General features: G+C 31.4%; 1 protein-coding gene and 1 long non-coding RNA gene across 4 annotated transcripts; both read left to right on the top strand.

Moving 5' to 3' along the window:
• Positions 1 to 540: 540 nt before the first annotated feature.
• LOC109190381 lies at positions 541 to 2,242 on the top strand. The gene is made up of 2 exons (XR_002055682.1): positions 541 to 670; positions 1,840 to 2,242. It is a non-coding gene; the product is annotated as an uncharacterized LOC109190381 (long non-coding RNA).
• An 8,820-nt stretch (positions 2,243 to 11,062) lies between these two features.
• Positions 11,063 to 16,103, top strand: LOC109190386 (acetylajmalan esterase-like). Of its 3 annotated transcripts, XM_019340852.1 has the most exons (6): positions 11,063 to 11,344; positions 11,824 to 12,039; positions 12,120 to 12,268; positions 13,836 to 14,109; positions 14,215 to 14,484; positions 15,635 to 16,103. In XM_019340852.1, the coding sequence occupies exons 1-5, from the start codon at positions 11,074 to 11,076 to the stop codon at positions 14,433 to 14,435; spliced, it is 1,131 nt and encodes a 376-aa protein (XP_019196397.1). In that variant the 5' UTR covers positions 11,063 to 11,073; the 3' UTR covers positions 14,436 to 14,484; positions 15,635 to 16,103. The 3 variants fall into 3 exon arrangements, with proteins under 3 accessions (XP_019196397.1, XP_019196398.1, XP_019196396.1); XM_019340853.1 differs by lacking the exon at positions 15,635 to 16,103 and having other exon boundaries at positions 13,836 to 14,058; positions 14,215 to 14,883; XM_019340851.1 differs by lacking the exon at positions 15,635 to 16,103 and having other exon boundaries at positions 14,215 to 14,883.
• Positions 16,104 to 17,331: the final 1,228 nt, after the last annotated feature.

The following is a 17,331-nucleotide window of genomic DNA, read 5'->3' as shown; positions in this document are numbered from 1 at the left end:
GGCTCTATTACATTGTAGTATCTGTTCATATACTTTCTCAACCTACTGAAACACAAAGAACCAATAACGCTTCCACTGAGGCTCGAACTCACAATCTTTCAAATGGAAGTCCAACCCCCCCCCCCCACACACACACACACACACACACACACACACACACACACACACACACACACACACACACACACACACACACACACACACACACACACACACACACACACACATATATATATATATATATTGTAAGAACACTAATTCATACATCAAAATAACTAATATCTAGTTTCAAAAAAAAAAAAAAATACAAAACGTTGAGTGTCCATATTGTTTTTCTTCTTTTTCTGTTTGGGTTTAATCTGATCGCAACTTGTATTGCTGCATGAGGTTACACGTGTCACCTAAAAAACATGCCACACCGGACCTAGGTGTCCACGTTGGCATTGAACTGTTGCTACGTGTCTACCCACAATTTCGCAGTGCGTCATCAGTGTCGTCTCCAGTTGTATATCCTGCTTATAAGTACATTCAAATTATATAGTATAGTGTATACTCTCCGATCCCAATACATTCATAATATTATATATAAACATGTCGACGTCCATTAACACAGTCACTAAGCTTTCCAGTCTCGTTCTGCTCTTGCTGCTGCTTCTACTCCCTTCTTTTGGTAATAAATTAATTTATATAAATAATCTTCAATATATAATAAATATGAGAATTCTTATATATTGTAGTGTTTTATGATGTCGGACGTGTTTTAATAAATAAAGAAGAAAAAATTATTTTAAATTCTTTTTTTGAAGTACAGAGAGTCAATATTGTCTAATTACTTTCCACAAGGTTATTGGCTATTTTAAATTCTTTAATCGTTCATTATTAGTCATTTTAGTCTTTTTTTTTTTTAATTGTTAGGTTGTAACTTGTAATATACCCTTACCTATTATTTCGCAAAAAATACCCTTACCTATTTAAAATGAAGTTTACCAAATGCATTATACTCTCGCATAGTCACATATTACTGAATATATTTTATAGTATCGATCGGTTAAAGTTTAAAATATTTACGAAAATATCATCACATTGCATTTTAAAATTTAAGGTATTCATTAAAATATTATTAATCAGTCTAAGTTGCTGACATTTCAAACTGAAAAAGTAAAATTTAAAGTTGTGATTTTATGATTACAAGTTTCTATCATAGTCATTTTGGATAGATTATATTATTTCACAACTAAATTATATATATATATATATATATATATATATATATATATATATAAAAAGGGACGGAGCTAAAAATTCCATTGAAAGGGACGAAGAAGTAGGACGAATTCAGAAATTTTTTTCCAATAAAATTGAGACATTAAAACAAAAGATATAATTTTTTTTAAAAATAAATTACCTAAGATTTTTTTTTTCTTATAATCATTACTTAAGAAATATAGTTTTAATTTGATAAAACAGTTTGAATAGAAAACACATTATAAACATATATCACTATTAATATAACAAAAATGTTATATATATATATATATATATATAAAGTAAATGTATTAAAGCTATAAGCTTGGGAAAGACACACTACGCTACTACAAGGTCTCAAACTCAAGACCCTTCCCATTACCATACACATGCTCTACCAACTAATCCAACTACTTATTGATATTTACAAGTTTCTTATACTAATACTAAAACTTATACTATATATATATATATATACATACACAAATTATATATGGGGTGGAGGTGGGGTGAGGGGGACAGCTGACCCCTGTCCCCTGGGGCTCCGTCCATATATATATATAAATGAGGAATTATAATTAATTTAATTTGCAGATTCGAAGATGAGGATGAGGGTGAGGGTGGAGGGCGGAGGATCCGGGCGGGTTTGCGAGTCAAAGAGCAACAGATTCAAAGGGCTGTGCTGGAGCGACACCAATTGCGGCAGCGTCTGTAGAAGCGAAGGCTTCGCCGGCGGCAATTGTCGCGGTTTCCGTCGCCGTTGTTTCTGCTCTCGCTCTTGCCAACATGCCTGATCTCATCACCGCCGGCCGCCCTATATTTAAATTATATATATTATTATACTATAGAATAAAGTTCTATTTTTTTTTTTTTTTAATAAACTAAGGAAGCTATTCCTTTTATTTACCTTTAATCTATCACTTAATACCAATTGAGTTCTGTACAAGTACGAGTGAAATAGTATAAATAAATGACACACATTATATAATTTATGTTATATTTATTTATAGTAGTCTAGGTAAACTATTATAAATAGTTTATTTATTTGTAAAAATTTAATAATTGTATTCAAGTTTATTTGCGTTGATTAATTATATATTATAATTGATAAATATTTAAATAATACTTCATAGTAAAATATATTTGGTTTAGTATAATATAATATCTAATAATTTGATAAGCATGCAATGTTTCAAGGTGAATATAGTTAGTTAATTGATTTAAAAATTAATACTTAATTGACACTCTAACAGAATATTTAACAGTGTGAGAGTAATTTGTCTTGAAAAAAAAAAGTAAAATACAAAATTGTAAATATAATGTGTAGTTTAATAAACATATATAAAAAATGAACATAATTTAAAGATATACCATGCCTTATAAGTTAGTTCAACTATTATTAATTTATTATTATTATTATTTATGTGGAGTAAAAGTGAGATCACTTTTTTCTTTTAAAGTGATTTTTAAGTGAATTGCAAAGATATATAATAATATGGTAATTAATTGAGTTATTTTATAAAGAAAAAAGAATATCGCAAAAATGCAGAGAATTTTAGTGCTTATCCATTTTAATTTGTTCATACGTCACCTAACAAAGAATGTATGTAGACACTTCACACGTACTACTTCCCTTTGAGATTATGTAAATTAAATGTAAAACCCTAAACTTAATTATTAAGAATATAATAATGTAACGTACTACTACATGAGCTACACGTGGGCTTCAACTCTTGCTACGTGTCATACATATTTCTGCACCTGCGTTCTGCCATTCTCTCCCCCTTATAAATACACTGAAAGCTCTGCCCTCAAAATACAACTCCAAATTAACTTTAAATTAATTTATAAATAAATAAATAATATAAATATGGCGTCCATTAATCTATCCATTGTCATTCCGCTATTGCTGCTGCTTCTCCTCCCTTCTTTTGGTAATATATATATATATTACTTTCACTCATTTTATTTATATTTTTCTTTTACTCCTTACTATTTTCATTATTATAGTATATATATATATATATATATATATATAAAAGTTCATAATCAGGTGAGAATCATATATGTTCAGAAATTTAGTAATCCAACTAACATGGTTATGATACAAAATTGTAATTATAAAGTCACGAATTTCAATTTTAATCTTCTTTTGAGCTGATAAGCTATATGAGCAGCAACTTAAACTGATTAATCTCACAAAGAGACCCTTATCGACTATACCACAAGTCAGAGTTTATACCATTCATACACATTTTCATTCAAATAGTAGTTGCCGGTTTCATTTTTCATTAAAAAAAAAAAAGAAGAAGAGTAAAATAAAGGAAGTATTTGAATTATTATTGCAGATGAGAAGATGAGGATAATGGTAGAGGGTCGGCTGTGCGAGTCTCAGAGTCACAAATTCAAAGGGGAGTGCTGGAGCCACGCCAACTGCGCCAGCGTCTGCTTAAGCGAAGGCTTCACCGGCGGCCATTGTCGCGGTTTCCGCCACCGTTGTTTCTGTACTCGCGAATGTCCTCATCACTGATACATCACCGCCCTGCTACCTCTATATCTATCTAAATTATATTATACAAATATTTTCTCTAAATTACTTTAATATAATTGTCTTGCGGATATATGTATGATGCTTCTACTAAATAAATAAATTTAAATGATTATTAGGGTTTGGGTAATAAGCTCATGTTTGTTAATTTTCAAGTATATATAATAATTGTGTTCACACAAGTTTATCTATTTTGTTCCAACTTAAAACTAACGCATAAATCACGAAAATTAAAATTTTAAAAGTATGGGCGTGTTTGGTTCGCATAATATAAGGGAATCAAATCGAAATATGAATTAAATACTTAATAATAATAATTGATTTTAGTAAAAGTATTTTGCATGTTTAGTAGTAAGATAGAATTGTAATGGTTATCAATATTGATGTTTGGTTATATATGACCCTATAATGGGAATAAATGTTTTAAAAATACAAAAATAAAAAAATAATTGATCCTAATTAATATAGTGATATCTAAAGGATGAACAAAAAAATCAAAATAAAAATTTAAAAACACTGATCTAAACTTATAAATCAGATTACCAATAATATGAAATGATACCGATTTATATTTAAGTAGGAAATAAGGTTTTTAATTCAAAGGGTAATCAAATCTCATATATGTGTCTTAAAAAGTTATCAACACTAACTATGATTTTGATTCTCATTCATAGTGTGTAAACCCATGAACTAAACACACCCTAAATCTTGTGTACGATCATCCCATATCTTAATATTTTTAGGAAAAATTGTACTACTTCTTAATAATCATTAAGAAAAAATTGTCATTTTAGTCTTTTGATTATGATATAATGATAAATTCAATCTTTTAATTATACATTTGATCATATTTAATTAATTTATGAATTATTTGTTTTGTGGTTATTTTAGTCCGTCATTTTAAGTATCCATTAAAATGAATGGTGATGAAATGATAAGTATGAAAATTCATTAACTTTCTCTCAAAACACAAATCATTCTCAATTTGATATGTTTTCCTAATTTTCTATAGAGCTCTAATAATTAATTTTCTCTCAAAATCAAAAGTATTGTGTGAAAAATTGACAATATGGATATGCTATAGAGCTCTAATAATTTTCTCTCAAAATCAAAAATATTGTATGAACAATTGACAATATGAAAAGAGATAAAAGGTTGTTAGGAATCAAATTTACTCCAAATTGCATTGTAAGTGGTATTCACTTTTTTTTTTAGTTGCAAATTTTGTAGCTGATTAAGTTCCATTGCAAATTTTGTAGCTGATTAAGTTCCATTGCAAATTCTGCAGCAGATTAAGTTTGGTTGTAAATTCCGTTGCAATGTTTACACGATTTATTCATATTTAGTTACTTTGTTACAAATATATAGCGACGGATTTCAATATGTTACAATATATGCAACGAGTTTGCCCTCACTAATCTCATTGCAAATATAGTAATGAAATTTAATCTGTTGTAAGTTTCGTTGCAAAAAATAGTTTGCTTAAATCTGTTGCAATTTAGTTTGCAATAGCAATAGGTTAATTGTAAATTTTGTTGCAATCTTATTGTTTGTATCAAGACAGTGAGAAAGTCTAAAGGGGGAAAGTGTTAAATAGACTTTCTATGAATTTAAAAACTATTTTTTATTATAGATTTTAACGTAAAATTTTAAAGTGCATCGCAGAAGACTTTTGTAAGTTGCGGGCCTTAAATGATTTGTAGCGTTTTGATACAAAGTGTTTACATGTGTGATTAAGTTCAAAGAAAACCATGTATGAAAATAACGAGTAGAGAGATATAGTGGTTAAGGCACAATTTTTATAGTGGTTTGAGAAATTTCCTACTCCGCTATTATATTCTCTCAACACATGAAGTATTTCACTAGTATTTTATCTCCCAAATACAAGTGAACAACTACACCAAGACACTCGAGAACAACTTTCTTCACAAATCACAAAGGTGCATGTTCTTCATTACTTCACCCCCTTCTCCTAGGGTCTACAACGAAGTTGTCTTGAAAAGGGTGAGAGAAAGATCTCTGAAAGTTGTTAGTCAAGTAGACTAATCTTTTGGATAGAATTTGTAAGATTCTTGAAGCATTTAAGCTTGAATGGCTGAGAGCTTTTGAAGAAGATAATCTCTGTTTAAACTCGCATATATGCTTGTTACTCGTAACTTCTTCACGCTTGAAGTATTTCTGTATTGACACATTCTGAAATAGTAGGTGTCCAAAAACTTGTCATTTTCTCCTTTCCCGCTACACGCTATTGACTTTTGGGTAATGCCTTTTTTCCCCTAATTCATATATATTTCTCTGCGTGATATTCCCCTCCAAAGGTATGTTGGTCTAGACTTAGAACTTAGGGTCCGTTTGGAAAACAGGAAAATGACTTTTGGAAAATGAGTTATTTTTCGGAAAACATTTTCCTTTTCAATGTTTGGTTTCATTCTGGAAAACTGTTTTGGTGTGCTTGGTTCATTTCTGGAAAATGAGTAGAATTGTATAATTAAACATTTTAATTATTTTATTTAGAATATAACAACATGTATAATAATATATAATAATAATTTAAAATATAATAAAAAAAATAACTAATAATATATCAAAAATATTATAGTGGTATGGTGGTGGTATAGTGGTTGTAATGTGGTGTTGGTGGTGGTGTAGTGATAATGGTGTTATTTGTTATATAATAATAATAATAATAATAATAATAATAATAATAATAATAATAATAATAATAATAATAACGGGTGGTGGTATGACGTTGGTGGAAGTGGTGGTGGTGTGGTGGCGGTGGTTACGGTGGTAGTGGCGGTGACGGTGGTTGCGGTGGTATGGTCGTGGCGACATCGGTGGTGGTAGTGGTGGTGGTGTGATGGTGGTGGCGGTAGTATGGTGGTGGTGGTGGCGGCGACGATGGTATGGTGGTGGTGGCGGCGGTGGCGGTGGTGGCAGCGGTGGTGTGGTGGTGGTGGTGTGGTGGCGATGGTGGTTGCAGTGGTATGGTGTTGGTGGTGGCAGCGACGATGGTTGCGGTGGTATGGTGGCAGCGGTGGTGGTGGTGGTGGTGATAGTGGTGGTGGTGTGATGGTGGTGGTGTGGTGGCAGTGGTTGCGGTGGTATAGTGGTGGTGGCGGCGGCAGTAGTGGTGGTGATGGTGGTAGTGAGGTGGTGGTGGTATGGTGTTGATGATGTTGGTGGTGGTGTGATGTTGGTGTAAAAGTTGGAAAATGACTTCCCCAAAAAAAGGGAAAGTCACTTCAAAACAAGCCTATTTTCCAAAGTCAACGGAAAATGATTTCCGTTGACTTGATTTTCAGACACATCCAAACAATGGAAACTTGGAAAATGATTTTCAAAACTCATTTTCCAAGTTTTGAAACACACCCTTAGAATCAAATGGAATTATTTTAATTTAAAAAATTTTGAACTGAAATTCAAAATAAATAAAAATTGAAATTAAATATATGTATATGAAAATATTAAATTAAATAGAAGACTTCAATTCTATCTAATTAAAATAAATTCAACATATCTATTCAATTAATTTTTTATTCTATCTTAATAGAATATATATATATATATATATATATATATATATATATATATATATATTTGAGTATTGTTAACATTAAATTAACATGTTATTATTGTAAGTATATATCTAAAAGTTTATAAACATATATAATTTGTCTGTGCCCACCTCTGTCTGCGTCCTCTCCCACTTATAAATACACTGAAAGCCAGCCCTGCCCACAAAATATATACTACTCCAAAATAATTTATAAATATAAAGATGGAGTCCATTAAGCTATCCAATGTGTTTCTGCTGTTGCTGCTTCTACTCCCTTCTTTTGGTAATTAATATTATGTATTACTTTCAGTGTCTTAATTAGTTTTTCATTATTATAATATATAATATAATATAGTTGTGAATTAAGTAAGGGGCCGGGTAAAATGAATTGAAGAAAGTATATATTTATGTATGTGCAGACGGAAAGATGACGATGAGGGGGGTTGAGGGCAGGCTGTGCGAGTCTCAGAGCCAGAGATTCAAAGGGCAATGCTGGAGCAACACCAACTGCGCCAACGTCTGCATAAGCGAAGGCTTCACCGGCGGCCATTGTCGCGGTTTCCGCCGCCGTTGTTTCTGTACTCGCGAGTGTTAATTAGTAGTAGTCTGATCTTCATGCCTGGCCTGCAGATCACCGCCCTGCAGCTAGCTCTATATCTATCTAATAATCTAAATTACTTTAATATAATTGTCCTGCGGATATATCATATATATGATGCTTCTACTAATTAAATAAATTAAAATCATTCCTTGTTTCTGCAATCCTCTCACAAAAGCAAAATCTCTCCTCCCAGACTCCCACACCTGATACCCCGACATGATTTGTGAAGGTGATAATAGTAACTTTAAATTTCAATGATCTTTTATAGTTTATTAAAATAGTAGGGGTGCCGTTTCTGTGACAGGTTCCGGGGAGTGCTTAGATGGTCCGCCCATCTTTCTGCTTCTGATTCTTGATGATGATTTAATGAATTGAGTTCTGTTTTTCCAAAAAAAAAAAAAAAAAAATTAAAATGGTAAATTTTGATTATCAAATTTGGACAATATCAAGAAATAATAATCATAATCTTTAAAAATTTAATATTTATATTTTAATAAATAACTAACTAATCCTTAATAATTAATATATGTAAATGAAATCAAATTAGTTTACTATATTACTCTAATATAATGTATTAATGTCTTATATATTATTACAATTAAATAATATAAGAAAAGATATGATGGATGCACGCATATATACGGTAACATTAATGAAAAATGATGATAACATAAATTATAATGGTAAGAGTGATTTTTGTTTAAAAAATTGTATAGTATAACATTTATAATATAATGTATTAAAAAAGTAACAAAATGAACATAAATAAAATGTACCAACTTTCATTCACATTTATCACAAGTTTATCTATTTTGTTTTAAGTTAAAACGCACAAGGATAAATCACGAAAGGTAAAAAGGTAATGGTTTTTAAATATAAAAATGAATATTATTTTGTAAAATATTTATGGGTCTTTGTTAGGGAATTCTACTGCTAGAACTTAAATGAAATGGGACAAGAAGAACTTAAATGAAATCCGTAGGTGGCATTTGATACAGAGCTTTTGGTCAATAACGGAAATTGAAAAAGAATGAATGGTTTTTTTTTTTTTTTTTTTTTTTTTTTTAAATGTCAATAACGTCATATTAAAACTTTAACATAATCTTAATAATGAATTGTATGAATCCTTAACATTATCTTAGAAACAAGTTATATCTTATATGAACATTTATATATTAGTTTGAATTGTGGTTTAATCAATAACGTCATATTAAAATTTTAACGTCGTCATTTTAAAAATCAGATTGTATTAATCTTTAACATTATCTTAGAAACAAGTTATATTTTATATGAATATTTATATATTAGTTTGAATTGTGGGATGGTTTAATCAATAACGTCATATTAAAATTTTAACGTCGTCATTTTTAAAATCAGATTGTATTAATCTTTAACATTATCTTAGAAACAAGTTATATTTTATATGAATATTTATATATTAGTTTGAATTGTGGGATGGTTTAATCAATAACGTCATATTAAAATTCTAACGTCGTCATTTTTAAAATCAGATTATATGAATCTTTAATGCTTTATCTTTAAAATTTGACACTCTTTATTTTTATTTGAATCATGGTCTAGTCATCTAGTCAATTATTATTATTATTATTATTATTATTATTATTATTATTATTTTTTTGGGAAGAATTATTATTATTATTATTATTATTATTATTATTATTATTATTATTATTATTATTATTATTATTATTATTTTTGAAGAAGTCATCTAGTCAATTATGTTATAGTGATTTAGTGTTAAAAGGTTTGTGAGGCTTTAATTCTTCCAAAGGCTGAACTTCAACCCTAAAGGCCCCCATACCCCGACCCGATAGAGCATTTGGGAAGATGTAAATCATGGTAACTCAACTGAACATGAATCACAGAGGCTAGACCGGTGCTCACTGCGCATAATGAACCACCCTCACTTTGAGAGGTTGCGTAGTGTTTTCATTGGTCATATTAAGTGATTAGTGAATTGAACCTTGTAATTCATATTCATGAACCTTTATCTTAGTTTGAGTTATGGTCTAATAGATCGATTACTCTTATATTGATTTAGATGATGACATACATGACATGTGAATAAATCTGAATTTCTGTCCTGAGCATATGAATTCTTTTGCTTCCCTCCAGATTTAATTTGTTGCTACTTAACTCATTTATAGGCACAAAAAAAAACATGAATGTTTAATGGGATAGAGTTCTCTATCACAAGATTTTTGAGAAAAATCGATGATGGAGAAAAAGGGAGGAAACTAGCAAAATTACAGTTTTGTCTTCACTTTTAACCGTCAACAAATGGAAGATTAAACAGCAGACTAAATTGAGTAAAAATTACATTGTCAAGATCTCGCAGGGTTAGTTCAAGTGGTAGACCACCTGACCTAAAATTGTCACTCCAGCAGTAGGGTGAGGAGTTTGGGCCTTGGGTTCCCTAGATTGGAGATTGGGCTCCCCAAGTTGGTGAAAGTATGGAGATAGATCCCTTGTGCGCAGAGTCAACACATAGACTGACTAGGAGGCTAAGTTAGTATGGTATAAGTTGAGAAACTTAATGTATCAAAAAATATTAATTAGTCAGGGATTTTATTAGGTAAATTAATAGTTGAGAACCAACTTGGTAAATTCAGATAGTGAAGGGACTAAACCGGGTATTAACTTGATTAATTATTTTAATTTTTGTTTAGTTGATGGAGATCGAGAGGTGTTTTATACGAAAGTCAATATTAGATCAACGAAATTGTATTAGGTAATACTTGATGCAATCTTGTATTGAACTCAATTTAGAAAGTCTATTAAGTTGATACCTTATATGAAAAGTTTGGCTAACTAATTAAGCGTTTTAGGCTTTCGTGAATAAAACTTTTATGGATTATATATGATTATTCCATGAAGAAACTTGTTAGGTTAAGCATAGTGTATTACTAAACCAACAAAACTAGGACAATACATTTTTTCCTAGCTAATTCAATTGATTTTCACTCGTCTCCCTATTAGGATTACAAGTTATGAACAAACCTACTTTGAGACGATTTAAAGCACATCTATAAATACAAACCAAATGTTAAGTGTACATTTTGGAATTGTGTAGTTTGGCAATGAAGTTTTCAACTAGCAATGGTGAAAACTCGAATGCTTTCTATGCTTTTTTTTACACTTTTAATTTTTCAACAATTTGTTGATGCAATACAATTCAATCCCGTGTTCTTTTCATGGAAGATAGATAAAATATATCAACTTGGTGATTCGATTTCAGACACTGGAAATTTGATCAGGGAGAGTCCCGTAGGAGCTATCTCTCCCTATGCTAGTCTTCCTTACGGTGAAACCTTCTTCAAAAAAGCTACTGGTCGTTGTTCGGATGGACTTCTCATGATTGACTTTTTTGGTATGAATTTTTATTTTATTTATCTAGTAAATTTAAATTATAAAAATTTCATTGTTGTCTCATATATACTTTCAATATATAGTATGACATGCTTGTTTAAATTTCCCAAATTAGCCAAGATGAATTGCTATTTTTCATAATGTTTGTAATTGAGATTAATTGTATTAACAATATTAAATTATCAACAACAATGCAAATTTTAGGAGCAACAATATTCTTCATTTGAGCTTTTCCCAAAAAGTTGAATCCCCAATTTCAAAAGACTCCCACATCCCGACCCAACAGAGCATTTAGGAGGATGTAAATTACAGTGACTCATTAACTCAGTAAATAGGAGATTCAAACATTGATCTTTTGTCTCAAATACTACATACTGAACCATAATATTTCATTTGAGCTGATCAGCTATGGTTAGGACCGGATTTCTCTCGTCACCCAAAAAACAATTTTAACAATGCAAATTTTATTTATGTACGCAGCATTGGCATTTGGTCTTCCGCTCCTAAACCCTAACAAAAACACAAATGCAAACTTCAGTAATGGTGTCAATTTCGCCGTTGCCGGCTCCACGGCTCTCTCAGTCGAAGCATTGGCGGCCAAAAACATCCAGAATCCGGTGACGGCAAGTTCTTTGGCCGTTCAACTTGGTTGGATGGATACATACTTCAATTCCACTTGCAATGGCACCCAAAGTGGTAAATCACTTTTTCTTTTTACTAAAAAATTAAAGCTTAAAGAGTTAATACCATATATTCTTCTTCCTTTCTCTTATTAGGTTGCGCAGAGACTCGTAACAATTCTCTTTTCATGGTTGGAGAGACTGGAGGCAATGATATTAATTACGCATTTGTTCAAGGGAAAAACATGGAGGAGTTGAGAAGTATGGTTCCAGAAATTGTCCAAGTCATCATGGTTGCTGTTAAGGTTAGTTATTTATTTCGTCTTTTGGAGCCCCTTGTTTTGCGGTTGTTATATCGTGGACCGCGGTACATAATTGATTATGTACCGCGCATCAAAATGGCGCAGACAAATGACGCGCTGTTGGTAACGGAGTGACATTACAGTGTATCTAAACCGACACTGCCTCACGTATTATTTTTATATTATCAAATGAAACTGCAGTTATATCAAAATAATACTATAGTTGTGGTGAAATGAAACTGCAGTATATATAAAATGAAACTGAATAACATTTCACATATTTGAGTGTATATTGTACAATGGAGCTGTAATTATATCGAAATGATCATGTGGTTGTGTTTTAATGAAACTATAGTGTATATAAAATAAAATTAAATAACATTTTCACATATTTGAATGTATAAATATTGAATGAAACTGTAGTTATATCGAAATGAAACTGTAGTTGTGTTAAACTGAAACTACAGTGTATACAAAATGAAACTGAAGAACAGAGTTATTTTTTGCGGAACGTTACGGAACGGCGCAAAACGAATTTCGTTTCTTTTCATTAAATAAAACGAAGTCGTTTTGATGCGCGGTGCATAATCGATTATGCACCACGGTGCACGATATAATTTGCCCTCGTTTTGAGAGGTTAATTGCTTCCACTATGTTCTTAGTGAGGATCCTTTGTCTCTTGTGACACATTTAACTTCTATGACCAGTTGAGCTACTCAAACGGGCTCGTCTTTTACTACTAGCTAAAATAAAACATGAGCAAATATCAATTTTGGTCCCACGAGTATTAGCAAAATGACAGTTTTGGTCCACATGTTTAATTTCTATCAATTTTCATCAACGACTATTATTTTAGTACCAATTTTCATCCACGACTATTGTTTTAGTGTCAAAATTCATCACACTGGTCACCCATTCGTTTAAGATATGCCGAAATATAAAATTATTAAGGGTATTTTCGTCATTTTCAAATTAAGATCCCAATTTGAACATGAATAAAGGGATTTAACCTCTAAGATCGATCCCAATTCACAGTCATCCTCCTCAAATGAAGGTAAGATGAGGAGGAGAACTACGAACCGGGATCGATCTTAGGACTTAAATCTCATTATTAATGTTCAAATTGAGATCTTAAGTTGAAAAGGACGAAAATATCATTAAAATTTTTAGATTTTGGCATGTCTTAAATGAATGAGTGACCGACGTGATGAATTTTAGCACTAAAACAAAAGTCGTGGAGGAAAATTGGTACTAAAACAGTAGTCGTGAATGAAAATTGGTACGAATTAAACATGTAGACCAAAACTGTTATTTTGCTAATACTCGTGGGACCAAAATTGAAATTTTATCATAAAACATTATTAAAATTTGTTTTCTTTAGACCACCAAGCGTCTTACTTAAACCTTAACTATAGGAGGCACTTTTAAGTCAATACCATACTTAGACTAATTCTAGTTTGCACCATGCCATATTGCCATACCAATTAAGGAGCAAATTAAAGTGCTGGACATATTGATTTTCCATACAAGAAGGGGTTTTGAACTCCGACCTCTTTTTTACATTTTGCAGAAAGTCATTAGCTATGGTGCTACTCGAATCATAGTTCCTGGAAATTTTCCAATTGGTTGTATTCCAATGTATCTCACAGGTTTTCAAACAAATGAACCATCGGCCTATGATGAACACCACTGCTTGAGGGATTTCAACAATTTGTCTATATACCACAATGACTTGTTGAAACAAGCCATTCAAGATTTGCAGAAACAACATCCTCATGTTACAATGATCTATGGTGATTACTATAACGCCTACCTTTCACTCTTACAACATTCTGCAAAATTTGGTACGAGCACAAGAAATGGTCATTAATGAATTAATTTGGCATCCAATCATATCAGTTTTGTAAGAGGATTATCTCATTCTTCTTTGTTTATTTGTTTTTTTGTAGGATTTGATGAAAGTTCAATTCAGAAGTCTTGTTGTGGAGTGGGAGGAAATTATGATTTTAACATGAATCAAATGTGTGGATTTCCTGGAGTTCCAGTGTGTTCAGATCCAAGTAAAAGGATTAGTTGGGATGGTATCCATATGACTCAGAATGCGTACAGAATTATGACAAATTGGCTTCTCCATGATATGTTGGGTAAAATTCAAGCCGGTAATGCTTAAATTGTTGTGAAAGATAAAAGATGAATGTCTAAAAGATCTCTGAGCTGAGGTAATTGAGTCCACTCACTTTAGACTCTAAGTTATTGTGTTCTATAACACTCCCTTGTGACCAATTACCATATTGATGAGTCCTTATGTGCCTTGTTAAAAACTTTGGTAAGGAAAATCCCGGTAAGAAAAATAACGATACTGAAGGAAAAAAGAGTACACACTCAAATGCTTTGTTCTTCCAATGCTACATTATTAAAAGTTTAAAACCTCAGGCCAGGAAAACCCCAATTGGAAAAATTTAAGACAAAGGGAAGAAAAATGTAGCGCATTACATATATATATATATATCCCCTTGATTTGTAGACCTTTAGTCTTGCTTTTCAAGACTCATTCTCATGCCTATTCCATAAATAAGTTTCTCAAAAGTTGAGGTAGGCAATGATTATTTACTAAAGGTCTGCAAGGTTATCGTTGGATCTAGTACGTTTAACATTAAGGTCCGTTTGATTCGCAGAAAATATTCGAGAAAAAATCGAATTGAAATTCCATGAAAAGAAATTACTAAGAAGATTTATTCTATTGGTTGATTTATTGAAAAGAAATTATTAGGAATATTAATTCCATTGTTTGGTTGAGATTGGAATGATAAGAAATAATGAGTATAAAGACTAAAATATCTCTACACAATGATAATGATAATAAAAGTAATAAGGATACAATTGTACAAAGAGATCTGGCATATTCCTATCCTTATATTTATAATAAATGGGAGTGGGCATTTATGTCGCTTTCCCCCACCCTTTTGTAGTAGCATCATCGAGCTCTATTTTTCCATCCCAAGTAAGCGACATAAAACTATCTTTGAAAACAGAATATTTTTCTATTGAATGATTGGTGAGTCAGTGGTACTTACAGTAATTACGATCATCCACCCTAGAAGCTTCATTTGGGTGCTTGATTTTGTTTCAATTCAATCAATTTGAGTTTCAACAACTCATCGAACATAGGAGAGATGTAATATCCAAAAACAAAAATTGTTTCTCATGTCATTCTTCAACGGTCATCTTTCTAATTTCCCTTAATGGGCCATGGAGTAATCTTTCTTGGTCACTTACTCTCACGAGTCGAGTCTTCGCGTTCATCGCCTCCTTCTTCTCTTGCTATGGAAAGATATTACATCCTTTCTTAACCTCTTACATACTTTCCAGGTACCTTGAAGGAGTTGGGTATATTCAACATGCTAAGCCCATAATTGGCTTCAATACTCAACTCAATGTCGCGAGCTTGACTGGATAATTCTTCAAATGTATTGGGCTCAATCCCTTGCAAGAAGTAAGAGAGCTCGAAGTGCCTTGGATGTATATCTCAATTGTGACTCTATGATATCCTTTCAATGCAATTTAGACAACTCCTTCCATCTTTCAATGTTAATAACTAAACGCTCACCCTTCCATTGGTGAGTAGTGGTGAATTCTACAAAGCTGATGGTCCTTTTTATGCTGTAGAAGTAGTGAGTTAAGAACTCGCGCTCCACGTCATGCCAAATATCAATGCAATCGAGTTTCAAGTTAGTGTACAAATTAAAAGCAGTGCCCTTCAAAAGAGCATACAAACTACTTGACAATAAGATCTCCATTGTCCTAGTGTCGCTGTAGGTTTCCACGAAGTGGGGGATGTATTGCTTTAGATTGTCTTTTCCATAAAACTGTTAGAACTTAGGGGGTTGGTAGCCAAGTGACATCTTTAACCAATCAGACTAACCATATATTTAATGGGCCACCTTAACAATATCAAAATAATTAATTAACAATTACAATAATTATCAGCCAAAGCCTAAGAACACATAAAGCAATCGTTATACAGTGCACTAGGACGCACAATGCATTGTGCACCCAGGGGCGGAGGCAAGTTAATGCCTTGGGGGGCCTTGGCCCCCCTCCCCACCCCAATTTTTTAAAAATATTATATATGTATTAATTTTTTTTTAAAAATATTATATAGAATTTTAAAATTTTGTTGTTACTTCAAAATATTTGGCCCCCCTCCACTTAAATTAATTTTACTGGTTAAGTTATAAAATTCTTCATCTTCTCAACTTTTTTAGTTCTCTCCCTTTTCAAATTATGTCTTTTTTATATTGTTGACTCACATTCAAATTAAACTTCATTTAACCTACTTACTAGTTTCTCTCTCTAGAACCATACATATAGCGGCATATACGCTATAACAAGATAATTTGTTATTAATAAAATTTATGCATATTTTTCAAGTTAATTTTTGTTTTTTATTTATATTTATATTTTTGTTTCTAACTACTTGTTTAGTTAATTTTCGTTTCATATTCTATTGTTTATCTTAAATAGTTGTTTTTTTTTTTAAATTCTAAATAATGGATATCAAGGTGCATTTGTTTGGTAATTATGTAAATTTGTGGTTATGTGATAAATTTTGTATTTAATTTAAAATGCATAATAATGTAACAATTGTGTAGTATATGTATTTGAGAAAACAATTGAGATTATGTTATGTTGTGAAGAGCTAGGGTTTTTCAAGAAATAATCAATAATCTTGTAAAACATACGTGAATGTTTTCATTCTTTCATCCATACAAAGCAATGTGCATTGAAAAGCATATTGCAAAATAATTTAATATAGATTCAATTATAAATGATTTATTCTAAACTTTATTAAATTTGTAATGTAATGATTATTTAGAAATATGTTAACGGGATATCAATGTATTTGATTTAGTACTTCAACCGTAGTTGGCCCCCTGCACTATTCAATCCTGGCTCCGCCCCTGTGTGCGCCTTGACCAAAACGACGTCATTTTTATTGTTAAGATTTTATGTGTAGTATGTTAAGAGTTTATGTGTATTCTGTTATGAGTTTATATGTATTATGT

This window comes from Ipomoea nil, unplaced genomic scaffold (assembly GCF_001879475.1).
Source record: "Ipomoea nil cultivar Tokyo-kokei standard unplaced genomic scaffold, Asagao_1.1 scaffold1576, whole genome shotgun sequence".
NCBI classification, from domain to species: Eukaryota; Viridiplantae; Streptophyta; class Magnoliopsida; order Solanales; family Convolvulaceae; genus Ipomoea; species Ipomoea nil.
This window is presented reverse-complemented; position numbering and strand designations above follow the sequence as displayed.